At 36.4% G+C, this 26,254-nt stretch overlaps 1 protein-coding gene across 6 annotated transcripts in view; it reads left to right on the plus strand.

Moving 5' to 3' along the window:
• lilli (AF4/FMR2 family member lilliputian) overlaps positions 1-26,254 on the plus strand; it is a 1,088,977-nt gene that overhangs the window by 536,495 nt on the left and 526,228 nt on the right. Inside the window, exon 1 of one of the 6 annotated variants that reach the window (XM_069839800.1) lies at positions 24,846-25,706. The exons of 2 other annotated variants lie outside the window; for them this stretch is intronic. In XM_069839800.1, the coding sequence (XP_069695901.1) occupies positions 25,693-25,706 (14 nt within the window). In that variant the 5' untranslated portion in view covers positions 24,846-25,692. Of the gene's footprint in view, positions 1-24,845; positions 25,712-26,254 lie in introns of those variants that run through there. 3 more of the 6 variants (XM_069839802.1, XM_069839801.1, XM_069839803.1) reach the window with 3 other exon arrangements.

Here is a 26,254-nt window from a genome sequence, read left to right on the forward strand (position 1 = left end):
TTTGTTTCAATTTTTGAAAGTAACAAAACACAGGAATCCTTACTTAACCTAAATCTTTGCTCAAATTCTCTGTCATTATACATAAAAACAATTCATGTCTATCACGGAAACGCCTTCTTCTTAATAATATTTTTTTTTTTCATTTAAAATTTCTTCATCAGAAGAATCCATTATGTCGAAAACAATATTGTTACGCTATAACTAGCCTATTTACTATATAATACTGCATTATAAACAGAACAACATAAATAGCCTGCTTGATCGATGATCAGTGACTTAACCAGCAAAAATCTGTTGATCAAATCTGATGGAAGACTGATTTCCGATCAAACACTGATTGTTCTTTCTGCAACAGAAATAGAACTGATGGCCAATCAAACCCTCCTTGATCGCCAATCATATTTTGATCGGTGTTTCTGCAACCGGGCCTTATTCTCAGATCATCTCGAACTTAAGTATCGATCATTTCAGTGAACGCATGGAATCGAACAAAGAGTTCGCGGAATGATTTCTAGCACTAATCTAGCAGTTTAAGACAAATACTATATTTTTTCTTTATGCATTTGTTTATTTATTATGTGGACACTCGTTAGTGAATTCATGTTCGAATTTAGAATATTAAGCTTTAAATATCGAACTATCTTCCATTCACGATGACTAGAAATTCTTCTCGCATAGATTTTCTCAGTCGATGGGGTGTTGTTTGAGAGATTGCTATTGGATATGAATGAAATTTTACCACTGTCGACGCGTATCACTGATTTACGTGCTGCTGGAAGAAGCTCGTTTCGCCTGCCAGCGCGAGAACATGGCAACAACGGCAGGACGTCAGTGTGACGTTGCTAGTGACGTTGTGGGAAGTCCCTGACGTCACAGACCCGCTGATTTCGTTAGCGGAAAAGGAAGACGGTAGGTACTGGTTGGAGGTGGGAGAGGAGGGGACGGTGACATCAGTAGGAGAAGGTAAAGGAATAACTAGGTAAGAACTGCTTCAGAATTACAATAAAAAGAAACTAGTTGCCTAAGTGTTTTTGCTGTGCCGACATTATCCCATTTTTCTTTATTTTTTTTATCTTTTCTTTCTTTTTTATCTTTTCTTTCATCGTTTTTATTATACTTTCTCTCCTCTTTTTGCCAATGTGTCATCTTTTATTTGTCTTTTCCATCCGTCGTTACTCTTTCTTTTCTTGTTGTGTACCATTCCCTCCACCTTTCGCTCTCATTCCTAATTAAATTCTCTTTCTATGTTGTAAACTTCAGATATTTACTTCTGTATACCTTGAATTTAATTGTTTTCTCTGTTTTCATTTTCTTTCTACTTCTCGTTTCAACTCTTATTGCATTCTCTTTCCTTTTCCCTTTCATGTATTTCTTAATGTATTTCGTTCTTTTCGTTTCATTCCTCTTTCTTAATTTGATTTTTTTTTTCAGTTCTGGCAACGAACGGGAAAAAAATAAGAACAATCATGTAATAGTGATGACATTTTGAAACATCCCAATATTCAGAAAAATTGAGATGGAATGAAGCAATAAGAAGAAAGGAATTAGAGTAACAAATTATAACCATTGTTGATAACCGCACAAAACACATGAAATTATTTGGAAATGTTCAAAGGATGGGCACCCATCAGCCGCTATAAAAATTATTGCAATGATTGCTCTCGGGGGAGGAATGATAATGGAAGCATCAAAATAGCTAGATGTAAAGTGTAAATGAGTAAAAACAGCGTTTGAGAATGGGAAGTGGATGAATAGAGAAGGCTGGCAACAGACATAAAGCCGAAGAAAGTGGAATAAAGTACTATATTAGGCCTGCTTTCTTACAGTTGGCTCAAGACTACTATTTGGAATTAAAATAATTCGGTACTGCGTTATTCCAGCCATACAGGCACTATAGATATAAAATTTTCTCGAAGTAGTCTAATAAAACTGTCGGAAAAGTCCAACGCTCGGCGTTCAGAGCACCTCGACCTCAGTATGCCTGACCAATAACAATTGAACGACTTCCTGCATCACATTCCAAGGACGCGCGCCGCCCAAATACAGATCAAAAGATTCTCGAGCAGTGACTAGGTTCTTACTCTTAAGACCCATTCACAATGAAAATTAAGCGTGTGTAAGAACATAAAACAAACGCGTAATACTGGGATGTAGGCATTCATAATGAAATACGCAAACGCAAGTATTAGCCAATCAGAAAAGAGAACAAGTGGAAGGATGACAATTGATTCAAAATGGCTACTTGTGTCATTCTCGTTACAATTTCATTCTTGACTGACAAACATTAACTGTAATAAATGCAGAATTTCCTTTTGAAATCAAAATTACAATTTACAATTACAAATTTCTGATTCCACGACATTCATAATATACGCAACAATGAAATTAAATACCGTAACTAAAACGTTGCCGAAGTCGGCCTGGTTAGCGCAGTTGGTATAGGGCTGGCCTTCTATGCCCGAGGTTGCGGGTTTGATCCCGGGCCAGGTCGATGGCATTTAAGTGTGTTGTCCACACCTGTGGAGTAACGGTTAGAGCGTCTAGCCGCGAAACCAGGTGGCCCGGGTTCGATTCCCGGTCGGGGCAAGTTACCTGGTTGAGGTTTTTTCTGGGGTTTTCCCTCAACCCAATATGAGCAAATGCTGGGTAACTTTCGGTGTTGGACCCCGGACTCATTTCACCGGCATTATCACCTTCATCTCATTCAGACGCTAAATAACCTAAGATGTTGATAAAGCGTCGTAAAATAACCTACTAAAATAAAATGTAAGTGTGTTTAAATGCGACAGGCTTATGTCAGTAGATTTACTGGCATGTAAAAGAACTGCGGGACAAAATTCCGGCACACTGCGACCTCGGCAGTTGCGAGCGTCGTTAAATAAAACATAACATTTTAACGTTGCAGAACGTTACAAAACTAACTAGGTTATGTGTATACATTAATATAATTAATTGATTAACATTAATGTAAAACATATTTTTACTTATATAATGTATATTCATATATGAGGCCTCGGCGTCGTCATTGAATAAGAATCATGTAGTCAACATGTAGATACCTACTACATTAATTTTACTTACTGTACTTTCACAGTTCACTTTACGTGAAATTGATTCTCATACATGCTGCATCTTTGTAGACTTGATTTTCTTGTCAAACAGGGATGTGTCTGGTAAATCGCAACTAATCGACGCCATTGTTCAACTGCGAACAACAGCAGTGCCCTCTGGTTGGCTGATTTACGTTTCGCATAACCGTAAACGCAGAAGCTTCTATGTTAAAACCCTTAACTGGTATCATGACGTCTGTGAGACGGCTCCAAACTTTTCCACTGCTATCCCTCCTCCTACAAGGGTTAATTTGCTTCCTCCGTTTATGTACCTTCCAGTTGAAGTATTGGTTCTGTGCTGTAAAAGTCGCAAGCCCCTCGCTGTGTTTGACCTTGAGTAAGAGCTTAGTAAAATCGACACGCCGTCTCACAGGCGTCATAATACCAGTTAAGGGTTAACGTGTAATCGAACGTTTATGTTTGTGTTTCATTATGAACGGTTTCATTATATTACATATCATCTAGTTTTTTTGTTTATGTTACGTTTACGGTTAATTTTCATTGTGAATGGACCTTTACACTGAACCAGTGCCTATGAAACATACAGGGAAATGTTAGTCCGGCTGTTGAGAGCATAGGTGCCGACTTCGAAAGAAGGGGGGGCAAGGCACTTTCTCCCCCCACAACTTAAAGACCCAGACGCGTCACACCTCAATAAAATAATTAATAGGTTGGAGCCTCCCTTCCCCAAATAATTGAAGAGAGATTCGTGGTGTTAAAAACGCAAATTAATTTTTTTGAATGATGAACTAGTACATAAGCCAAAAAATTATCATTTTAAATGCGTAGAGATGGCCAGCTGCCGCAATGAACACGTTAGTGATGTTACTCACAATGTCCCCTCCTCCTTTTTTCCTACTGTATTTGAGTTAGGTTAAACACATGGTGCAACGGTGACTCCACTTCTTTCTCTGTGATCCAAATTTTTTAGTTCAGTTCCTGTTTTTCAACTATTGCGATCGAACAGAAATGGTATAAGCAGGCTTAGGATCCGAGACAATTTAAGAATGAAGTAAAGTTACAGTGCAATGGAGTACAGATGGAGTGAGGTGGCACGTTGAGTTTTGTTTATCTGTGTGTTAGTGTACAATCCGGTTCGTGATCAGAGGTACAGTATATTCTTCCGTCTCTCTCTACGAAACGAACTTAGGCCATCACAATGCATTTTCATTTCATAGTGAACGGCTTTTTGAAAGCCACCGGCATGGCTCAGTCGGTTAAGGCGCTTGCCTGCCGGTCTGAAGTTGCGCTCGGGCGCGGGTTCGATCCCCGTTTGGGCTGATTACCTGGTTGAGTTTCTTCCGAGGTTTTCCCCAACCGTAAGGTGAATGCCAGGTAATCTATGGCGAATCCTTGGCCTCATCTCGCCAAATATCTCGCTATCATCAATCTCGTTGACGCTAAATAACCTAGTAGTTGATACAGCGTCGTTAAATAATCAACTAATAAATCTTTTTGAACAAGTTTCAAGTTTTTACATGGTTTTTCATTGTAACGCTAACGCCTTCAACGTCGCCGAGGGACATGAAAACTTGTGAGATATGTATCCTACTGCATTTTATAAGTCACTAGATTGTACTATTAACAGTAGAATATAACGAAGCACATTGACGTCATTATTACATTCACAGTATGTCTGTCTACTATGTTCAAGTATCTCTATAGTCAAGTTGTGCTTACATTGGTTGCTAAAGTGTCCCGGATCCTAAGCCTGAACATAAGCATTACAAAGCAGAAATAATAATACGGAATTAACAGTTCAAATAAACAGTGTATTCGACTGTACTTCTGACTAATAGGCCTATCAGTTAACAATTTTTATTATTATTATTGTTATTATTATTATTATTATTATTATTATTATTATTATTATTATTATTATTATTATTATTATTGTTATTATTATTGTTGTTGTTGTCCTAATTTTTTTCATAAACAATTAAATCTGTTTAGAAATTTAAAAGTAACCGTTATCAATATGCAGTTTGAGTCACCTTTTTTGTGATGATCGTCATCCCAGGTGTGGGCTTGATAAGAGATCAGCGATTGCAATGCAACTATTATTGATAGTGGGATAAATTCTTATTAAAGAAAACTGTTCAAAATAAAACTGCAATTAACGGGAATAGAATGATAAACTGGGTTGTAGTAGCGGCAATAAAACCAATAGCTCATGTTCATCATCGTTGCAAGGTTCAACGAAAGATGAGCAAAGCAGTGAAAGGGAAAAGGTAGTGTATAAGGGCCGTAGTTTTCAACCATCTTGGATTAAACAGTTTCCAGGGATACTGTAGGAAGTTCAAACGATGTTATTTTCTGAAAAATACGTAATGACATTATTGAGAAACGGCAATTAAAGTTTACTTAGAATTTTTACTTGGTTTATTTTACGATGCTTTATCAATTGCGGTGGTTATCTCGCGTCTGAGTGAAATGGTGATAATACCAGCAAAATGAGTCCGAGGTCCAGCGCCTAAAGTTACTCAGCATTTGCTCTTAATGGGTTGAGGTAAACTCCGGAAAAAACCTCAACCAGGTACCTTGTCCCAATCAGAATTTGAACCCGGGACCGCTCGTTTCATGGTCAGACATACTAACTAACCACAGCCGTGAACTCTTAAGACTTTTGTGGAGATTCTTGCCCCTCTCCCTTCCTCCAATATTTCAAATAAGTCGGCGCCTATGATTGAGAGCCTTCAATTCTTCTTCTTACAATTTACAGGTACACTTCAAAAGGCTTTAAGTTCATTTTAAATTAATATATTTCAAAGCTATAAATAAAGATTAAATTTCTTTAAGCCATAGCGTTGCTTATTTGATGACATCTAGCCTAATGGTCAATATTTGATAACGTCCAGTCTATTAGTTTGAGTAACGCGTCAGCGTCATGTTTCGCGTTGGCGTCATGGACGAAGTTTTGCTTCTGATGCGTTAAAAGAAAGACCAAGGAAGATGTGTTCATCCCGTTAACAGTGACAAATATGTAAATTATTTTGAATGTGGGCAAATTCTTTTGATAAGCTTCTATAGTAGGCCTATATGAAGCGCTACATAAGCATGCTAAATTTTCCTTACTGCCTAGGAGCGCTGACCAAAGTGGGTCTTCATAAAAGAGTTACAAGCTTTTTTAAATAGTATTCTTAGCAGTAGACTATAAACTTTCACTTATGTAGGCCTATAAAGATGCATATTCATTTGACATAGGTTGTGAGTGTACTATTCTAAACAAAAACTGTACATTAGGGAAAAACGAGAACATTCTCTTTCCCAGTCGAAAGAAGTGCATAATATCGGTAGGAGTATAGTCTACATTTGTTTTTTGATTTTGGTAGTCTTGAGGCTTTCGAGATTTCGGCAAACTTACACCATATTCAGGGAAGTATCCACCGATGAAAAAGATAATCTTCGATGGTATCTAGGTATCTAGACTGCATGGGTGTCCAAACCCCTTTAGAACTAGGAGATATATTGCACGTCAAGCATGCTCTGTCAAGGTCAATAACTTTCCATATAAAATAGGAAAAACGACCTTAAAGAATATGCACTGTGGATTGCTTATGCCAGGGGTTACCTCGTACGAGTTATAAATTGGACAGAGCCAGACGCAACATGGAATGGTCGTTTGGAATTTTATGCAACAAGTACCCAAAAGGCTACTTAAATGGCATGTAAATGTTTATACGAATGTTGTGAGATGTTGTTGCTTGTGTAAAGTTTTGTATGCGAATGAGATCAGTATAATTTTGAGAATTGACATAGGATTTTAAGATTCAGATTTAGAAGAATTTTTTAGTATTTTATTTAATGACGCTGTATCACCTACTAGATTACTATTCGATGTCGATGGAATTTGGATAGCGATATGGTATTTGGTGAGATGAGGCCGATGACTTGTCATGAATTACCTAACATTTTCCCTACAGCTGGAGTAAATCTCGAAAAAAGATCCAACCAAGTAATCGGCCCAAGCGGGTACCGAACCCTCGCCCGAGCCCAGCTCCGAGTCAGCATACAATAGAATAGAAATTAATATCTGTCTGTCTGTTGTGTCTGTCTTTGTCACTCTGCCTTCCTGTCTAGATTTGTCAGTTCGATATCTACACTACCTATCAACTAACCTTCCTAACTTCTACTCATTTATCTGTTATCTACCTGCCTATCATGTACCCTACCATCTAACTTTCACTTCGTCTCAACTGTAAACAATACCTACATGCAAAAAAAAAAAAAGTCAAGCTTGGAGAGTTATCTTCTTTACATAATAAATAAACTTTGATAAAGCATTCCTTGCATGGTTTAAACTGTTTAAAGTGTCTTGTCTAATACATATGAAGAGTCCACTGCAAGAATGATGGATGTCATTTGGAATACATTTTGCAGGAGAAGCGATTGAAAGTTTGAAATGCTTAGCGCTCAAAGCTTAACCGTTATTTTCCGATCATTACTGGACAATGACTATCAGTGTTAATGCCATATAACTCTCTATATACATTCTATATGTCTTAAGCTATGCATTGACAGTCTTGGTTCATTTTCGACAAGAAATTGACATCCATCATTCTTGCAGTGGACTCTTCATATGGAACTGAGTATTCTTCACCATAGGCTACTATTTCTCTCTTACAATATGTTTCGCCAAAAACATACTATAATCATGTATTATAACTGTAATCAAAACTTCGGCAGACGAAACGTCGACATCGATGGTAAGGTTGATGAATTAATTTTTTTTTTAATGTTGTTCCTTAAACAGCATTCGAAAATTTCTCCCGCTATCACTAAAAAAAAAAAAATACTAGTGGAAACACTAGTAATGGTTCACGTCGATTATTGTGATTTTCTACTGACTGACCTCAATGTCAACCAGTCGCAAAGATTACAATGTGTTCATAATTCTTGTGTTCGCTTCGTCTGCGAAGTCCGTCGCGCTGACCACATTACCCCCATCCTTCCAAACTCTAAACTGGCTATGGCTTAACGAACGTAGAAATTTTCATTCCCTTGTTCTCCTTTTCCAAGTCCTTCACACCTCTACACCTACCTAGCTTGCCTTCCGTTTCAGTTACCTGTCATCATATCATAATCCCTTCACACGCATGCAAAATAGCCGCATACTAGCCATACCAACACATAACACATCATCGTATTCATCATACACAATCTCGCTCTCGCGCTTGTGGAATACCTTGCCCAGTGACATCAGAGACTGTCGGAATTTAGTAGCGTTCAAAAACAAACTTATTAGGCATTTTCTTACTGCGTAGAGTATTTTAATTTTTACTTAATTAATAAACAATTTTATTTTCTTGACTTTTGCAATAAACTGTCTAGCCTTTATTAATCAGTTAATCTTTTAATAAATTACTTTGATTTTTATTGTATTTGTAAATTTCATATTAATTGTAATTGTAATTATATTCTTAATATTGTAGTTGTAATCCCCTGGTAGAGGGGAAGAGAAGGCCTGATGGCCTTATCTCGCCTTATCTCTACCAGGTTAAATAAATAAACTCGATTACGTAAAATATAATATCTCGACGACAACCACCGTGTGTCAGCAATTCTAGCTCACATCTTCAATGTGGATAACCGATACTCTTAGAATTTGATTGAACTCCACTAAAACAAAAAAAATATATGTAGTATATTAATTCATTTTACTAACTGTTCTTTATCTCGTGCAACTTGATGCTGATAATGAAGAAGTCAAGTTTTCAAGGTCGGGCCGTAGTGTTTATTCGTTCTGCTATCTGATTGCTACAGAGCTTTGTAACCTGCGAAATATTGTATAACGCAGCTTTTTAGAAGCATGTGTCAATACAGTTTCTTTTAGTGAGTTTGGTTGCCAAATGTCTCCTAATTTGGATTAGTCACAAACATTTGGCACTATTAAATTATGATTGCTCTAATGAATCGTTTTAATTCCGACTTAAACTAATATTTCAAAGTTTTAATATACGGATCTTGATACTGTATAAAAGTCGCACAGTAGACATCAACGATACTATGTTCGTAGCCCAGAGTTATTCGTATATTGAATTGTGATAAGCATTTATTTGAATATTATTGTTGGCTAAAATGGATCTGTGGACAGCCAAGATATTGGCATTCTTTGAAGGACAGCCATGCATTGTCACGTAATTTGGCGAATTATGTAGAAGTGTTGTTACAAAATAAAAACTCATTTCGTATGTCTTATAGGCCTACTAGTAGAAAATTTTCACCATAGCCGTCCATCACTCAGTCTCATGTAGGCTATTCTGTCTATACAGCCTTCTCTCCTAAACAAGTTTTCGTTTCTCATTTTGCACAATTGTTGCATATGTGCCTAAGGCCGGTCATTTTATCATTGTACATGTGTTTTTTTTACTACTTAACCATTGTACTGTATTCACAAATGTGTCCGAAGGCGGTAGTGAAATAATTCAGAAGATTATGATTCTGAAGTTGATATGAGGCGTTCCCTAAGAGAAGGGCGAACCCGCCAAATGTACCTATAGAGATAATCGATGTTCAAAGTATTGTACCTGTAAACGAGATAAGGGCGAAGCCGCCAAGGACACGTCTGTAAATAATGATAATTACTTTGTACACTGAAAAACGAATACATTTATTGAAAACTGCAATTAAATGTCCAATTTAATATTCCAATTTAATAGTGATCATAGATGACATAATGAATTCATCAATATTATGGGAATAATTTGAAAACAGTATATTAGAAAAGGCAAAGGGCGTAAAATGAACTCAATAGTTTCAGACATTAATAATAATAATAATAATAATAATAATAATAATAATAATAATAATAATAATAAACACTTAATCTCACTATGATGTGCAATTTCCAAAGTGTCTTAAATTATTAATAAACAAAAATAAGTAGATACCTGTCATGTTATTACCCTTGCTATCAAAAGTGGTCTCACTTGTTCTGGAAAGAAGTGCTAATAATCCATTACATCATCTTCATGAAGATGTTCCTCTGAGACGGTCACTGCTAGTTGCACGTTTTGTTTCCTGTTCACGTCATCCAGAAACGTTCTGTGGCACATAGATAAGGAGAGCTTTCAGATCCTTTACTTTATTAGAAGTGAGCTTTATTGGCGTGACATACCTCTTTAGCAAAACCAGCTGAGAGGGGTCGGCCTGTTCTTAATGCGACATCTGTTCACATCAACACTGGTTACGAGATTAGAAATATAGGCATTCTGGAGGTCATAATCACCAACTCCCAGAAATTACGAAATACAGGTCCATACCTAATGCGTTGAAGCACCCTCAAGTACATGGCAGGCCTATACCGCGAGCTTGCACATGTCGAAATGTTTTCGCACTGAAGTACGATTGACCTTTGTTCCTTTTAATCTTTGCTTGTACGTTTATCCATTTTTTGACATGCTTCTGACGTTTCCTACAATAACCAGATGTGCCTGGTTGATTATCACTGTCACTATTACTCATACTAAGCTATTACAATGTCCATAAATACACGTAATTCCTCACTACGGTTGTACTCGTATGTGTGGTTACAACAACACTGAGACAATGAATGTCGCGCGCCTTCAGGCGGAGTGGCATATTCGCCCTTCTCGTACGGAGTAATATGAATATTATGAACCTTCACAGACTACGCAGTTTCTCCAACCTTACAAACAATGATAATTTCGATGTTGTAAGGGAGAGCCCGTCATCGTCTGTAGATATGTGTCTTAACTATTCGGAGGAGTAAAAAACACAAAATTCGATCCTTGGCGGGCTCGCCCTTCTCTTATGGAACGCCTCGTATCTACTAAAATTTCCGAGGCTCCGCTTAGTCTGCAATTTGATTTTCTCTAACAGTAAGATTACTATTTCGTCTCCTCAGTCTATAGCAGTGGTGGGCAAAATGAACGCAACCCACAAGACAGGATTTAAATGGCAACTGCATACTGTGGGAGGGGTTGCACTCTACAGTGCAGTGACGGATTTACAGACAATTGCACCACTACACTCCTACCTACCATATGTAATTAGAATAGTCATTTCACGTGATATTTAATTAATCTTTTTCAAAGCAATATCTTCGAAATTGGGATTTATATCTGTGCATGCTATTTTCAGTTGCGCAAGGAGATGAGCATCGCTTAAGCAGGATCTGTGGCTGGACTTTATGAATTTCATTTTAGAAAACGGCTGTTCGCACTGGTAGGTTGATGAATATTTACTGTCATTTCCCATAACTATGGCCCACGATACAACCATTCAAAGATCATAATAGAAGTAACATAGACCGTTCGTAGATAGCTGCAATGACTTGAATTTAAACTACAGTATACAGTAAAAATATAGATAAACGAGGTACTACGTTATGGAGTACAAAATTTGAATAGTTGTATCGTGAACAGTAGTTATGTTCCAGGACCATAGTTATGGGAAATGACGGTACTCATTATTTTTAAGCAAACTGTCTAAGCAGTGAATATGTAGTACTGGAAATCTTTTAAAAAATTTTAGCCCCCAGTAGACCTTCACATTCTGCTTTCAAGAAGCCATCATTCTGCAAATCCAGTACGTCTAACTGCAATTCTGGGATAACATTTTCAATTTAAAGATGAAAAGGAGTGGCAAAAATATTGAAATCTTTCTCCATCCTTTGAAAATCACTGAATCTGCGTTCTTTGAACTCGTATAACAGGTGATCTATTTTAAGAATGTATATTTAAGTCCGCGTCCTGAATATTTGTAACTAATCCTAAACATGAGAAATGAAAGAACCGCCTTTCTTGTAAGTATGATATCCTCTCGATTCATATGATTCTGCGAAAGACATTGTATCACTAATGAAGCTCCGAAGTACAGCAGTACAGTATAATCCACCACGTACACGCGCAATATTTTCATGGAGTGGGGGAAGGGGAAGGTAGGGGATAAGTTTGATGCTTCGCTGAGGTCTGACGTCACTGCGGCAATGCCGCAGGAATGCCCATCATTGGTCTATAGTGACTATAGTCAACCAAGTAACAAGGCATTAAATTACTGTAATCGAGCCTAACTATATAATTTCAAGTTGTCTTTGCCTCTCCTGAAGTCTGAAGCCTGAAGAGTGATTTAAACTATGGGAAACAGTTGAATTCGTTCTATCATCATAAGATTAGGAATCATTCTGTAAGATATTAGCTGCCATAATATAGAATTCGCTGTCTTAATTGAAATATGCCCACAAATTTAAATTACAGATTATGGAGCATTTGATATAGTAAAGGAAAATGTCTTGCATTTTGCTCAACATAAGAAACGGTCACCGAAAGGAAAGAACAAGCCTATAAGAAACTATAGTTAGATTAACCCGATGTTACAGGTGTGAAACGAGAAAGAAGGATGAAAAAGGACAGAGATTGAGATTTGTTAATGATATCTGTAAACTTTATAACGGCATTAAGGTCACAATTTTATTGAATTTTATAACGAACCGAATATTTGATCGGAATGATTGAGAGATTTATCTCAAATAATTTTCAGCAAACACTATATGATAAGTGAACAGTAAGAAAACTAAGATAGAGAAGTGAGGAGAATATAGGAGAAGGTGTGAATTGTTTACTATTCATTAGATCCTGGAAAACAAGGCTAGAGATGTGATGTGGAGGAATGGAGACAAGGGTAAGAGGAGACCAAAGCTCGATCAATTTTATGGGCTTCAGCATCTTAGCAACAGCTGTTCTAATGAGAGGGATTTCTTAAACATACAGTAAAAGATAAAATACATTAAAATTGAAGAAAATGTATAACAGTTGTATGAACACTATGTCTGTGGAGATTATTTATCATACATGTTTCGGGGATTGCATCCCCATCATCAGTGATGTCAAGAGAGAGCGATTCCAGATGTTTGATCTATACTCCTGCGCGACAAGATGTGAACATCACTGATGATGGGGATGCAATCCCCGAAACATGTATGATAAATAAAGAAGTTCCATAGACATAGTGTTCATATAACTGTTATGTATTTCCTTCAATTTTAATGAACACTGTTATAATATTGATCAAAATCATGTATTTTATCATTATACAGTAAAAGAAATGCAAAACAAAATATCTTATAGACTGCGGAGAGTTAGGATTATATATGTTCGTGGTTGATTCATATTTCGTCTTGTAATAAATCGATAGTATTTAGTTAAAAGGGCTTAACCCTCATTAAAATGACTTTTTTGCTGTAATTAGTATGGATTAAAATTTAATTACAAAATTTTAAGGTATGTTTTTGAAAATTATGTTTACATTCCTTCATATAGGCTAAGGTGACTAATAATATCAGTAATATGTTAAAATTTAATTTTTGTTGTTTCTGTTTTTTTTTTTGATAAGCCCTTATACCTAAATACCATCGAAGTAATTACATTAATATCAACCTAACCTAAGGTATCAGCTATCTCTTATTAGGATGGTTCCATATTTTTGTCTCGACCCGTGTATTATTTCATTTGGAACTCTCGTGTAATAAAAAGACAGGAAGAAAATCGTTACATCTGACTTTGGATAATTAGCAGTTTATATAATTTTGGTATGAGCTCTTCAAATGATATCAGGTTGTCTTTCTAGTAAAAACGATTAATACATGCTTTTCTAGGATGAATCAATTGGTGTTAAAGAGAAAGAATCTGTAAAGGTGAACAGAGAGATGCCAAAAACGTTTACACCATTGAAATATTTTTGCATCATTATAGTAGACTATTTTGTTGTTCGAATTATGAAAAAGTAAAAGAAACGCCAGATCTATAAAGTGATTGCAGCGTTTGTGCAGCCCTGTTGTTTCTTATTTATTTTTAAGTAAAAGGGAGTCTTGAACTTCGCGTCATTAAAGAGGACCTCGCTGTGTTCGAAGAAAGACACCCACGACACAGCTGAATGCCGTCAGATCACTTTTCACGCGCAAACTTGCGAGGGTGCGTGGGTTTCTTACCGACGCCACTAAATAAAGACGCCGCCCACACACCGGCGAACTTTGCGATAAATATAGGTTCTGCGTGACTCAGCGAGCATCCACGGTGACATATGGAACCATTCGATTCAGCGATTGAATTCATAAGTTACTTGAATATTCAATTATCTTTTGAGTGTCTCGATTCGTCAGTAATTACTTTAGCAGTCTACACAGTGTTGTTACATTCTATTCAGTAAATTAACTCATGATTAGAGCCCGGATGTTTAGGCATTTATTTTGGTTAAAATAGGCAGGCATATAGGCACTAAAATAGTAAAAATAGGCAGTGAAATAGGTATTGATTATTCATAAAAAAGACAAAAGATAGACAAATGCTTAATAAACTATCCCATACGGTACTCACTTTCCTTGGTTACATGTCACAACAAGATCCTTTTTTAAGTCGTCAACTGTCATAGTATCAGAGAGAACGTTTTTTCATGCTGGAAAAAGATCTTTCTACTTATACTGAAGTGATTGGAGCAAACTTAAAACAACTTATTTCAAAAGGACCTATTTTCTTTCAGAGATCGGGTAAAATCGACTGTGTATTGTCTCAAAAAGAGGGGTGTGAGAAGGGATTAGAGACTTCAAAGTACGCGTGACTTGTGCATGCAAGCGACAACAGTAACGGGACCAGGAGACTTGTTTTGAATACTTCCCTCATCTCCTTTCTTTCGCTGGTAAACCACGAAGTGACCTGAGCACTGAGGATTATACTGTTCAAACATCTTTGTTAAGTGACATGAAAGATGGGATCGGTAGGGGAGAAAAGTTTACGACTTCTTGGAAACATATGTATTGCTGGAGAATAAGATTCTGAGCAAATATTTGTGTGCGGTGAATATATTATATTTTTAATTTGTACAACCGTTATTTTTTGTTTTTTGATCTAATTTATGTGCGGCTTATTTTAAATGCATTAAAAATATAGAAAATGATATTATTGAATATTATACAATAACGACGTAAAGAGGCTGAAAAAAGGCATTTAACCTTAAAATAGAGGAAAAAGGCGAAATAAAAGTTGGGCCTATCGTCCCCAAATGTGCGGAAACGTGTTTATCTCTAATAGGTCTTTCATACATACACTCAGTTTAAAAAAAGGCATTTTGCCTAACATCCGGGCTCTACTCATGATTTACTTGAATCCGACACCAATTACGTATGAATATCTCCAATAAATTATCAGGGTCTTTTACCTTTATACAGAGAAAGGACCCCAAGGCTTGCACCACAGCTTAGGGCCCAATTATCAGATACCGTATTTAAATTTGTCAGTATGTAGTTACTGTTAGTTCATCAGCATAATATGTTGTAACTCATTATGAGTTACTGGAATACGTGTCGATGTCTCGATGGCTGTAATGCCATAACCTCATAACAAGATGTCAGAAAAAATATTTTGTACTAGTATTATACGTAAAGTTGTTACAGTGTGTGAAGGAGGAATAGTAAATAGTTTCTATGTTGTGCTATTGATAATTTAGAGTCAAAAGTTCATATAAATGTGTGTCGTATCGTCGGTGGATGTGGAGATACAGCTGTTTGAATCTGGCCAAGTGCGCAATACACATGTTCGATAATCACTTTATTAGACTCCGTTGTGTTATCATTTATGTACAGCTTCTGCAAAACTCATTTCGACTATTATTCCAGAAGGTTTTATTGGCATGTTCTTTCAGCACGACAGATCTCATGTTCATTATAGCTGCAAGATGACACAGTATCTAAATCTCCCTTTCCTTTGCCGATGGGTGGGCTGCGGTGGTCCCAATCATTGGCTGTCAAAGTCTTTAGAGCTTATATTTTGGTTTCTGGTGATGGATCAAAAGCTAAATATAAAAAGAAGAGGTAAACATAAGACCTAATTGCTCGTATTATTTATAGTGTTTTCTTCATAAAGAAACGTCAAGAATACCTCAGAAGAACAACACTTATTATTGCCATTAGACTTGCAAAGTGCATTGAGACTGGTGGAGGAATTTTCGAACAAGTATTATAAACTGTTAATTATTTGTTCTTTGGTTAAATACTCGTAAATGCACACAATAATAGCTTTACCGCACTTTAATACTTCTCGTAACAGTTCTTTACACGTCTGATTCGTGTCTCTATCGGCTATTTGGACACATTTTTATGTGAACATTTTACTCAGAATTATCGATACTACAACATACGAAAACATTCACTATTGCTCTTACAACATCCTGTATAAACACCTGCGGAACTCGTATAAGTGCCATATTTATCTCGTAATTTCCTTTCTTTTTCAGAAAATAGAAGCCGGAAAGAGGGGGCGGAGGAATTACACGATAAGAACACAATATCGGGGAAAATAGTTATGAATAACAAAAAAATTAATGTACTAAAATATATATACCGGATGTTTCAGACCACCCGTATCAGCCTTTTTTTTTCTCGAAAACTATTTGATATTTTTGTTGATAAAAAGAATTCGATAACCAAAACCTATTTAAAGGATCGATTGGTGGTAGTACCATTTCTCGAAACAAACCGAAAGTAGGAGTACCTGTGGTCAACTTCGAAATTTCAAATCAGAACATAGGTCATTGAAAGTACCATTGGAAATTACTTTTAAAAAGAAACAACTTTTAGTGAAACTTTTTTTCTGTCCTCGTTCTTAATTTTATTTATGTAGCCTATGTTTTTCTTGATTTAAGATATTATTTTATTTATTTTTGCACCTTTGTATCTTCTGTTTGTGTATTGTGCTGAACCATAATTGGTATCTGGCTTTTGTTCAGCACATAAATCTTAAGAAATAAATAAATTTATTATTATTATTATTATTATTATTATTATTATTATTATTATTATTATTATTTTGTTCGCGGCTCCCCCTAACTGCCATTGAGAATCACTGGTCTAGGCCACACAACCGCCGGAGGAATGCTTTTATGATTACTGTAGTATAATAATAAACGTAAAAACGAGATATTACCTATAGATCATACCAGACAAGAAAAAATATAGGTCTATATGCTAGGAATCTATCTTCTAGATCGAAATTTTTCCTCTAACTACTATTTTCGCATTTACTACTTCTGATAAATTGTTTAAACTTGAACTCCTCTTCCCTTCCACCTTTCCTTCACGACTATTCGACCCCCTCAGATTACTGTTTCTTCCTCCAACCCAACCACCGTGCAAAATGTGGAGAAGGAGGGTGGTCATTCCGAACCAACGAGCACAGAATGCTCTGTGCTCGTTGTTCCGAACATCGTCTCGGATAACTGACTATACTTGTTTTTTTGAAAGATGGGACATGACAGCGTTGCGATCGGAAAAACAACTGAATGTCACGTAGCGTGGTAGGCCTGTTGCTATGGTAACAACGGTTGAGTTGGACATTCTCACGTGGCGAGTGCTTAATAGCTCTCTTGGCGACATTTATTGTGCACACAATGTTAGCATTGGTACGTTTCATGTTTGATTCTCTGTCGATTTTTGTATTGTTTTCTTACATTCGCGTCAATTGTCAATTAATGTTTTAACGTCAGTTATCTTAACATCAATTGCTAGCTTCCATCAGCTGGCAGCATGGTAGTCCATATTGGCAACGTAGTACTATAGTTCCAAGCTCGGCCGCTTAATTGTCATGTCCCATCTTCCAAAAAAAACAAATATAGGCACTGTGTAGTTCTTTGTCTGTGGGATCGTCTGCTCTGTCTCCTGTTTTCCGTAGAATGCTTTCCATGTTGAAGATAAGAATTCAGTGTTGAGTACATATCGGAACATTATATCGTTGAACACTACAGGCAACCTGTTTCTTAAGCTTTAACTCCAATAATTACATCGTTCTTTCGATGAACTTACCTCGTGCTCGGTTCAACTTCTGGATATTGACCTCAACATACCGTATTTACATTAGCATGAACTTCCTATCCGCAATGTCATCATTTTGCTGCGAATATGACGGTCCTTAATTACTGATCATATCTAGGAGCGTCGGTAGAATTTAAATTTTGGAATGCTTAGGAATCGACCTCCCGCATTTTAACGGAAATATTCACTATTATAATAAAAGTGAAAATGTTTTCAAAGTAACATTCGTTCATTTGAAAACTTGCGTATTATTGAGACTTATTTACTTCTAAATGTTTGTTATTATTTCACTTACACGAAATTTAGCGCTGCTTAGGTTAGGCCTAATAAGTATGAATACTATAATTATCGCACGTCTGTCAATATTGGGGGAGGGAGGGTTCTCATGCTCCTACAAATGGGATCTGGTGAAGTCACGGGCTGCTGTACAAATTGTAAACGTACAGTAGTGTAAACTATTGTTTATAAATGCCAAAATTGATGAGGGTACGGGACGCAGTCAGTACTGTTATGTGATACCGTTGTTTTTAGAAAAATCAACATGATAAGTATGTTTATAACCGTCATTTGTGTGTTTATGGATTTGTAACGTGCAAAAATGCTATTAACAGTGACTGTTGTGATTTGCGACTGATATGTGATGTGATAGACGATAAATCCTACGGAGGCAGAACACCGTGACGGACTATTTGCTCATTCAGTGATTTTCTAGCTCACCCTTGTGGAAAAATGTCGTACTTGTCTTCCTATTTACTATGCAATTCGTGATACGTAAACTTGACTTTTTTTACTTTGAATGTTACATCTTTACTACGTCATACTACTTTTGACCAATAAAACGGTACGAAAGGACGTCTTTTAACCAATCATGGCTGCTTATCGCACAATTTTATCACTTTCATAGCATTTGTTCGAATTCAGAAATGCATATAGAGTGTTAGTTGGGAGACCTTTGGGAAGGCCGAGACATAGATGGGAGGATAATATTAAAATGGATTTTTAGGGAGGTGGGATATGATGGTAGGGAATGGATTAATCTTGGACAGGATAGGGACCGATGGCGGGCTTATGTGAGGGCGGCAATGAACCTTCGGGTTCCTTAAAAGTCATTTGTAAGTAAGTAAGCATTTGTTTGTTTTTATCACTTCCCTAGCACTTGTTTCTTTGTTTGCCAACATTTCAAACTGCAAATTCTTTACTGTACTATAAAACATGCTTTGGGATCGTCATTTGTTTCCCGCATAGATAGTGGACTGAAAATGACGACTCCGTTCAAACGTTTTGGTGAAGGGAACATTAGTGAAATAGAATTGAAGTGAATTAATATCTATTTTATTGTATTAGAGTACTTTATGTCTTCTAATCTTTATATACTTTCTTCTGTTTTTATCACGTCGTACCATTTGTTTTTTTGTTTGCCAACTTTTCAAACTGAAAATTCTTTACGGTACTCTAAAACATGCTTTGCGATCGTCATTTATTTACCGCATTGACAGTCAACTGAAAATGGCGGCTCCGTTCAAACGTTTTGGTGAAGCTAACACTAGTGAAATAGAATTTTAGTAAGAATTAATATTTTATTATATTAGAGTACTTTATTTCTTCTAATCTTTATATACTTTCTTGTAATCGTGTAATAATCAATTAAATCAGAGTCGAATTTTTATTTTCTCTAGATGAATCAAAACCTCTAGTGAGATTAATGTTGATAATATTACCGTCAAAAGGTTTTGAAACTTTTTTTCCGCCTGGTTCTGATTGGTATGGGTTTTTATGCTTTCTCTACCTACTGGGTTACAGTTGTTAGGAGTAGCCAGACATAACGGGCTCAGTAGAGTATCTCACAGGTCGTACACTGGCGTTCAAAGATACAGTTGTGAACAAATTTGTAGACTAAATTAATTATATGTGCAAGGAAGCTGTATTTATCGGTAGAAATAATGAACAAAAATGTATTTTACACAGATATAATGAACAGAAAATTGAGTTTTGAGGTTACTAATATTTTGTAAACATTCCCTTATTCTTTATTAACACGTTGAATTTGTCAGGGATGCTGGAAACCAAAGTTTGACACTTTCTTTGAATATCAGCATCATTTAGCTAGATATCAGACAGTGCTTAAATGAGTCTGTGTTCACTTTCTTCTTCAGTATATATCACAGATTTTCAATTTCGTTCATGTCCGGTCTTCTTGTAGGCCATGGGAGAATACCTTCTGTAGTATATAATTAAAACACCAGTAGTACCCACATAGCCAGAAAAAATATACTTAACCATTGGAAAAATATACCAGAAGATATAAACAATCATATTTACAACAAGAGAGACTCTGTGAATTATACTGATAGTTGATATGATGAATTATATTGTTTCCAAGAAAAGTTTTAGTCTAATAATTTGTCCCCGTCTGTACTTTACCCCTGCTATTAGTGATTGATAATTTGTTCGTATAAGTGGGACTTCAGTAGTTATTACTTCTACAAATAATGGCGAAGATAATAGTGTCGACAACAGTATGTAAATATACCCGCATTATAGAATTCAAAATTTAATCTCACACTGTTTATTGTAAAAGAAAAAAACAGGTTTAGCGTGAAACTGCTGATATTGTCAATTATGAGAATTACTTATACTTGATCTACTTCTCAATTTCGGATTTTGAAATAGTAAGAACATTTGAGCGTCGAACTGGCTGAAATTATGAAATTATAAGTAACGTTTTGTAATCATAAGAGAACGGAGGAGACAGTTAGACCTACATAATTGACGAATTGCAATTAGTTATCGCCAGGTATCACCAGAGTATGTTCTGTAGGTTATGACTAGAATCCTGTGTTTGGTTACTTTGAATACAAGTTAGGTGTACGTCGATCATACTAGCTTCGTACAACAGTTCACGCTGCAGTGAACCAAGCAGTCTCCTCGCACGGTCCGGTACTGTGTGTTTACATCTGTTTGTTCCTGTACCTGTGTATGTAAGTCGGTGAACAACAGAATTATACTCGTGTAAAAATATCACTTTGATTTAATAACAACAATAACGGATATAGTGAACCTCTGCGGACTTGCATATTTCGTCTACTATATCCGAAGTGACTCTCCCCTAAACTTAAATGGTAGAAATTAATGAAATTGTGAACAAGAAAATAAAATATTTCATTTTTGTGGAATGGATTACACTGTGTACTGTTACTCACAGTTGATTAACTTAAACTATGCTGTCGACCCGCGTCCGCTTGCGAAAGACCACGTTCAGTGTCACTCATAATATTTGCCATATTTTCCAAAGAAAACATTTTACGCTTCGACATTTTTATACAGTACATTCACAGTTGGAACACTAGATCAGGTGGAAATGACAAAAGCTGTTATGGTGTGACTGCGTACTGAACCTTGGAATTTCCCGGGTCACTTAATGGAAACTGAGAGAGGATTGATGGAATTTGAAAGCTATCGAAATCTTACCTTCATTTATGCTCTGGACATAATGTCCGTCCCCTTTTATTAAAAGAAGGCAATTTCATTTTCCGTTGTTTTGATGCTATCAGTCATAATGGAAATGTTTCTGAGAACAAAAAGTAACCCTTTGACGGTGGAGTATTAGAAATAACAGTAGAGTAGAGTACCTGAGAACAGAATGTCAACCCTTTGATGGTGGAGTGATGCAAGGTCGTCACGCGTTGCCTGGATTTACAGTACAGCTCATTGTCTAGGAATCACTAATTCTAACTTTGTCCTTTGACTAAAGGAGTAAGAAACTTAGAATGTTGTTCTCAACACATTCTTTCAATTTTATACAAGAAGGTCTGGCTTCAAATAAGAATTTATCAGGATACAAGGTTCACTATAACCGAAGCGAGGGTTCACTATAAACGGAAATATTAATGTACTTTTTAATGTATGCGTGTCGGGACCAACGATTTAGGTTCACTATAGCCCAATGTTCACTATAACCGAGTTCACTATTTCCAGAGTTGACTGATTTATTTCAAGGCGGCTTATATGCAATAAAAGATTATTTTTTTTTACTACGACTAGACTAAAATTAAAATTTTTCAGGAGCTACCACATTTTGTCCAATGTAAAAACCATTCGAGCGAAGATAAAGATACATTTACTGAAATATATATTAAATAATATTAAAATCTATGCAGTGTAAACACTCGCTCTCAGAGACGCTCTGAAGTAACGTCGGACAGTATCTTGAGATGCGCAACAAATATAACGATATTAATTTTAAAAAAATCGAATTTCTTCCTACATCCGCTTGTGTTAATATTATGTATTAGTGGTAGTGACATAATTAAAGTCTTAAAAAATATTTAACTTATTTCAGGCGCCACATAAATCTTTTTAGTCGCCATGGCTATCTAGCGACCGGAATTTGTCTATTGAAGCACTCATTTCCAACCGCCTAGCTTTGTTTTGTTTTCGTATGTTCAATGAACAGCAGACTTGAGCTAGTAGCGTTGTATGCCGTCAAGTATAGTCCATACATACCTACACTGTTGCTTGGAGGCTATAGGTAACCAAACGCAAGACTGTAGTTATGACATTTAATACTGATTATAATTGTAAAGTGTCTTCTGAAATATTTTCTATATAAGAAAAGATAAGTACCATATTTCAATGTCAATCTCATGGTCCATTTATTTCTTTCGATTTATTTATCATGATCTGATCTGCAGGAGATCAGGAAGGCGTGGAGGGGGGGAGGTTATGGCTGCGAAATCGGTTCATGTCCTAAGTTGATGAGATAAGATGTATCGCCCCTCTTTGATATGCCCACAATGCACTCTTAAGGTGATTTCGTTATGTAACTAGTCTTAACGACAGAATAATTAAGATGCATACGACATAGTCTACTGCACTTTTTTTTAAAACCATCAACCCTTTCTTACTCATTGCAGCTTTTTTGCGTCAATAGTAATTCTGTGAAAAATATGTATATACTATACATATGAATAAAATGTATTGGAGTGTATGTTATGGAAGCCACCTGCGTAACTCAGTTGGCTGAGGCGCTTGCCTACCGATCCGGAGTTGTGCTCGGGTGTGGGTTTGCTTCCCCCTTGGGCTGATTACCTGATTGTTTTTTTTTCTCGAAGTTTTCCTCGACTTTAAGGCAAATGTCAGTTAATCTATGGCAAATCGTCGGCCTCATCTCGCCAAATACCATCTCGCTATCACCATTCCCTTCGACGCTAAATAACCGAATAGGCCTAGTTGGTACAGCGTCGTTAAATAACCAACTAAAAAAAGTGTTATAAATAAATAATGTCATTTTATGTTCGTTTCCACTCCATTATTTTATGTAGCTGTTTAAATGTTTTAGAGGTACAGAAATGTTTATTTTCAGGATTGCTAGAGATAAATACTGATATCTGATAACAGACGAGTGTTTGATAATAGTGCCACCTATTCTGAACTGCCGGGACTATTTCAGAGTTTGTCCATTTGTTATATTCTTTGTTATGACCTATTCCGTGATTAGAAAGTTCCAGTACACGGTCAGAAAATTCTAGGTCAGATATCTTCGAACGCCATTGTACCTCTTTGCCATGATGATGGAACCTGTATGTAGTTCCGAAAAGTTAACTTCCAGAACACAGTGGAATACCCAAAAGTGTGTTTATTAATTTCGCGAAAACGAATGCAGAGAAACGAATTTATTGCAGTATCCGTTATTTTAGCAACAAATTGTTTTACTCTTTTTCAAGTTAACGAAGTTCTGTGTTTAAGTCTGTGTTACATTTCTTTTAATACCGGCAATTTGCCAAAGAAAAATCGTTTTACATTTTGCTACTCTGATAGAAAATCAAAAGAAATTTGAAAGAATTGAATGAAAAAAACTTCTGAGCATAACCATTATGCTAGATATAATAAACAGCAATACGATGTGTTGCAATAATCAACATTATTATACTTCATATAAAAATATTGGAATCGAAAAACACTTTCAGCTTGCAAAAAAAAAAAAGTTTTTTTTTTTATTGTACAACTTAGGATGCGCATCCTTAACATTTCAATATAATTACCAGTCAGCATGTTTACTCATGTATTAACCTATATAAGGGCAATGTATTTTCATGCCAATTATTTGTTATAATGAAAAAATTTTCTCTGATTGAGGTTCTGGCTGATGTGTACATCTGCGTATTATTAGGCAGTACTTCTCACTTGGTATGAGTCAGAGGAAGAACTTAATTGTTTGTATGCATCTGAAGTCTGATTAGTGTAATAGCTAATCGGCGATGTATGCAATGGAGGGGGAAAGGAATTGGCCACCCTACTCCATTATCTACTGGCCTAGTTGCCTAAGTAGTGCCTTCTTGATATCACTTGTGAGGTTCAGACCTTCTTAGGACAGTTGACTAAACAACAATGAAAAAATATTCCATCCAGTGAAATGCATAGCCTACTACTAGCTCACGTTGGACCTTCCTAGACAAACATAAATAATTTTTGTCAACGTCTGAATAATCATTAATTTAACAGGCATGGTTTCCGTGGTAATGCGAATTGCAAATGAACTGCATATGGCAGTGGAGTTGTAATAGATTTTATAATGTCTTAGTGAATGATTGCTATGATTACGCGTGTACAATAGTGAATGTATAGAACAATAAAGAAGGGAAAATGGAAGGTTTAAGTTCATAACGACTAATACCTGGTTTGCAGAATGGCAATAATTATTATGAATGAACAGTTATAGCATGTTCAATGCAGGGCATGCAGCCATGTTTCCTGTGTGTGGTCTCTACGGAAACAACGTGAAGCACGCCTCATTGTTGTCGCCTCCGTCCATGCTGAGCGCTGCATGACCGTGTTTTGGCACAAGCTTCGCTTGATGAACACTAGGGCGGCGTATGCTGTACCATTTCCCGCTTGCGACGACACTCGTTCAACAGTCTGATTCTCCCTCCCCTCCCTCCGTTGCCCGCCCTTCACTTTAGGACGATCTCAATATGGCTTCCGCGCAAGTAAGAGTGTAAAGTGACAGAAAATGGTGGAAGCTTAGTTTTACAAGGCAAGTGTGTGAAATTATTCATTTTGGTTATTTGATAACGTCCAGTTGACGTCGCCCGAGGTATGACAGTTGTTTTGTGTGTATTATCGTAAACAGAATTATGATGTCTGTTTCTTAATTCAAGGAAAAGATCGTTGAGTCATTTAGCTGCCTTGAAAAAAAAAAGACTTAAACTACAAAAAGTTAACAAAAAATGAAAGTCGAAAAAAGTGAGGTGAACATCGTGTGTATGGCGATTTGAATGTTGTGGCTATTTCGAGTTCAATAAGAAACAAGTGAAAATCTGGTGTTCGACAATCTCTGTACGATTTTTGTGTTGGAAAGAATCTAAGCAGAATGATTTTAGTTGTGCATTGCTAAAAAAAATCTTTTTGATTTTACCTTTTCGCGAGACAGACTGGTCTTGCATCTTATTATGCGTGTGTTGATGTGTTGTAAGTCTCCTCGAAATTAATTGGCGGATAAGTGAGCAGTTTTCTGGCCACTACAGCTCTCAAGTGATCATATCAAATTTTTAAGCGTGTGTGTGTATGTGTGTGTGTGCGTAAAGAGGGAGTTAATCGGCAGGTCGCGTGCAAGGTGACAACAAGTGGTTGGTTTATATTGTTTGCATAGGATTTAATTAGGACAGGATTTCTTCTTCACTACCCAGCAATTATGGATAATGTCGCGTGCTGGTATTTTTTTACCCCGACTTGGGTAATAATCATGGTGGGGTCTGGTACCAGCCGATGAAGAAACCACGGTAAGGTATAGCAAACAGAAATTAGTTGCATATCTTGGATTTTGCCTTTACACATTTTAGTTTGTAGATAATGGCGCGGACTTTGTTCAGGTCTTGGGACACACGTGATTCAAGCATCGGCAGCCACTTAGTCGATCCCTTACTCAATAAATACTAACCACATTACATCTAACTAGAAAGTAATGTAGTATTGGGATTATTGTAATTTAATTCGACCATATTTGCTGCATGCTGCTTGTGAGGATTTGGTGTCGTGTGACGATTATTTTATTCTTCAAATCTTCCATTTGCATTACATTTCCTGGGTATATTAGTATTGGACGGAATAATCTTGCTTCACGATTCCGTTGTTATTTCCCATTTGAGTATTTCACTGCGTATGCATTAAATAGTTGCAATTTGTCGTGCTGATCACCACCACCATCTTCACGAAATTCAGTTGGCATAAGTCACCTGTCATATATTGCACCATTTAACTGTAATATTCTCAAAAACTTCAAATTATTTAACACGTGTTTGTCGTAATGTACTTATTTAAATTACTGGTG

The sequence above is a fragment of the Periplaneta americana genome, chromosome 11, assembly GCF_040183065.1.
Source record: "Periplaneta americana isolate PAMFEO1 chromosome 11, P.americana_PAMFEO1_priV1, whole genome shotgun sequence".
Lineage (NCBI taxonomy): Eukaryota > Metazoa > Arthropoda > Insecta > Blattodea > Blattidae > Periplaneta > Periplaneta americana.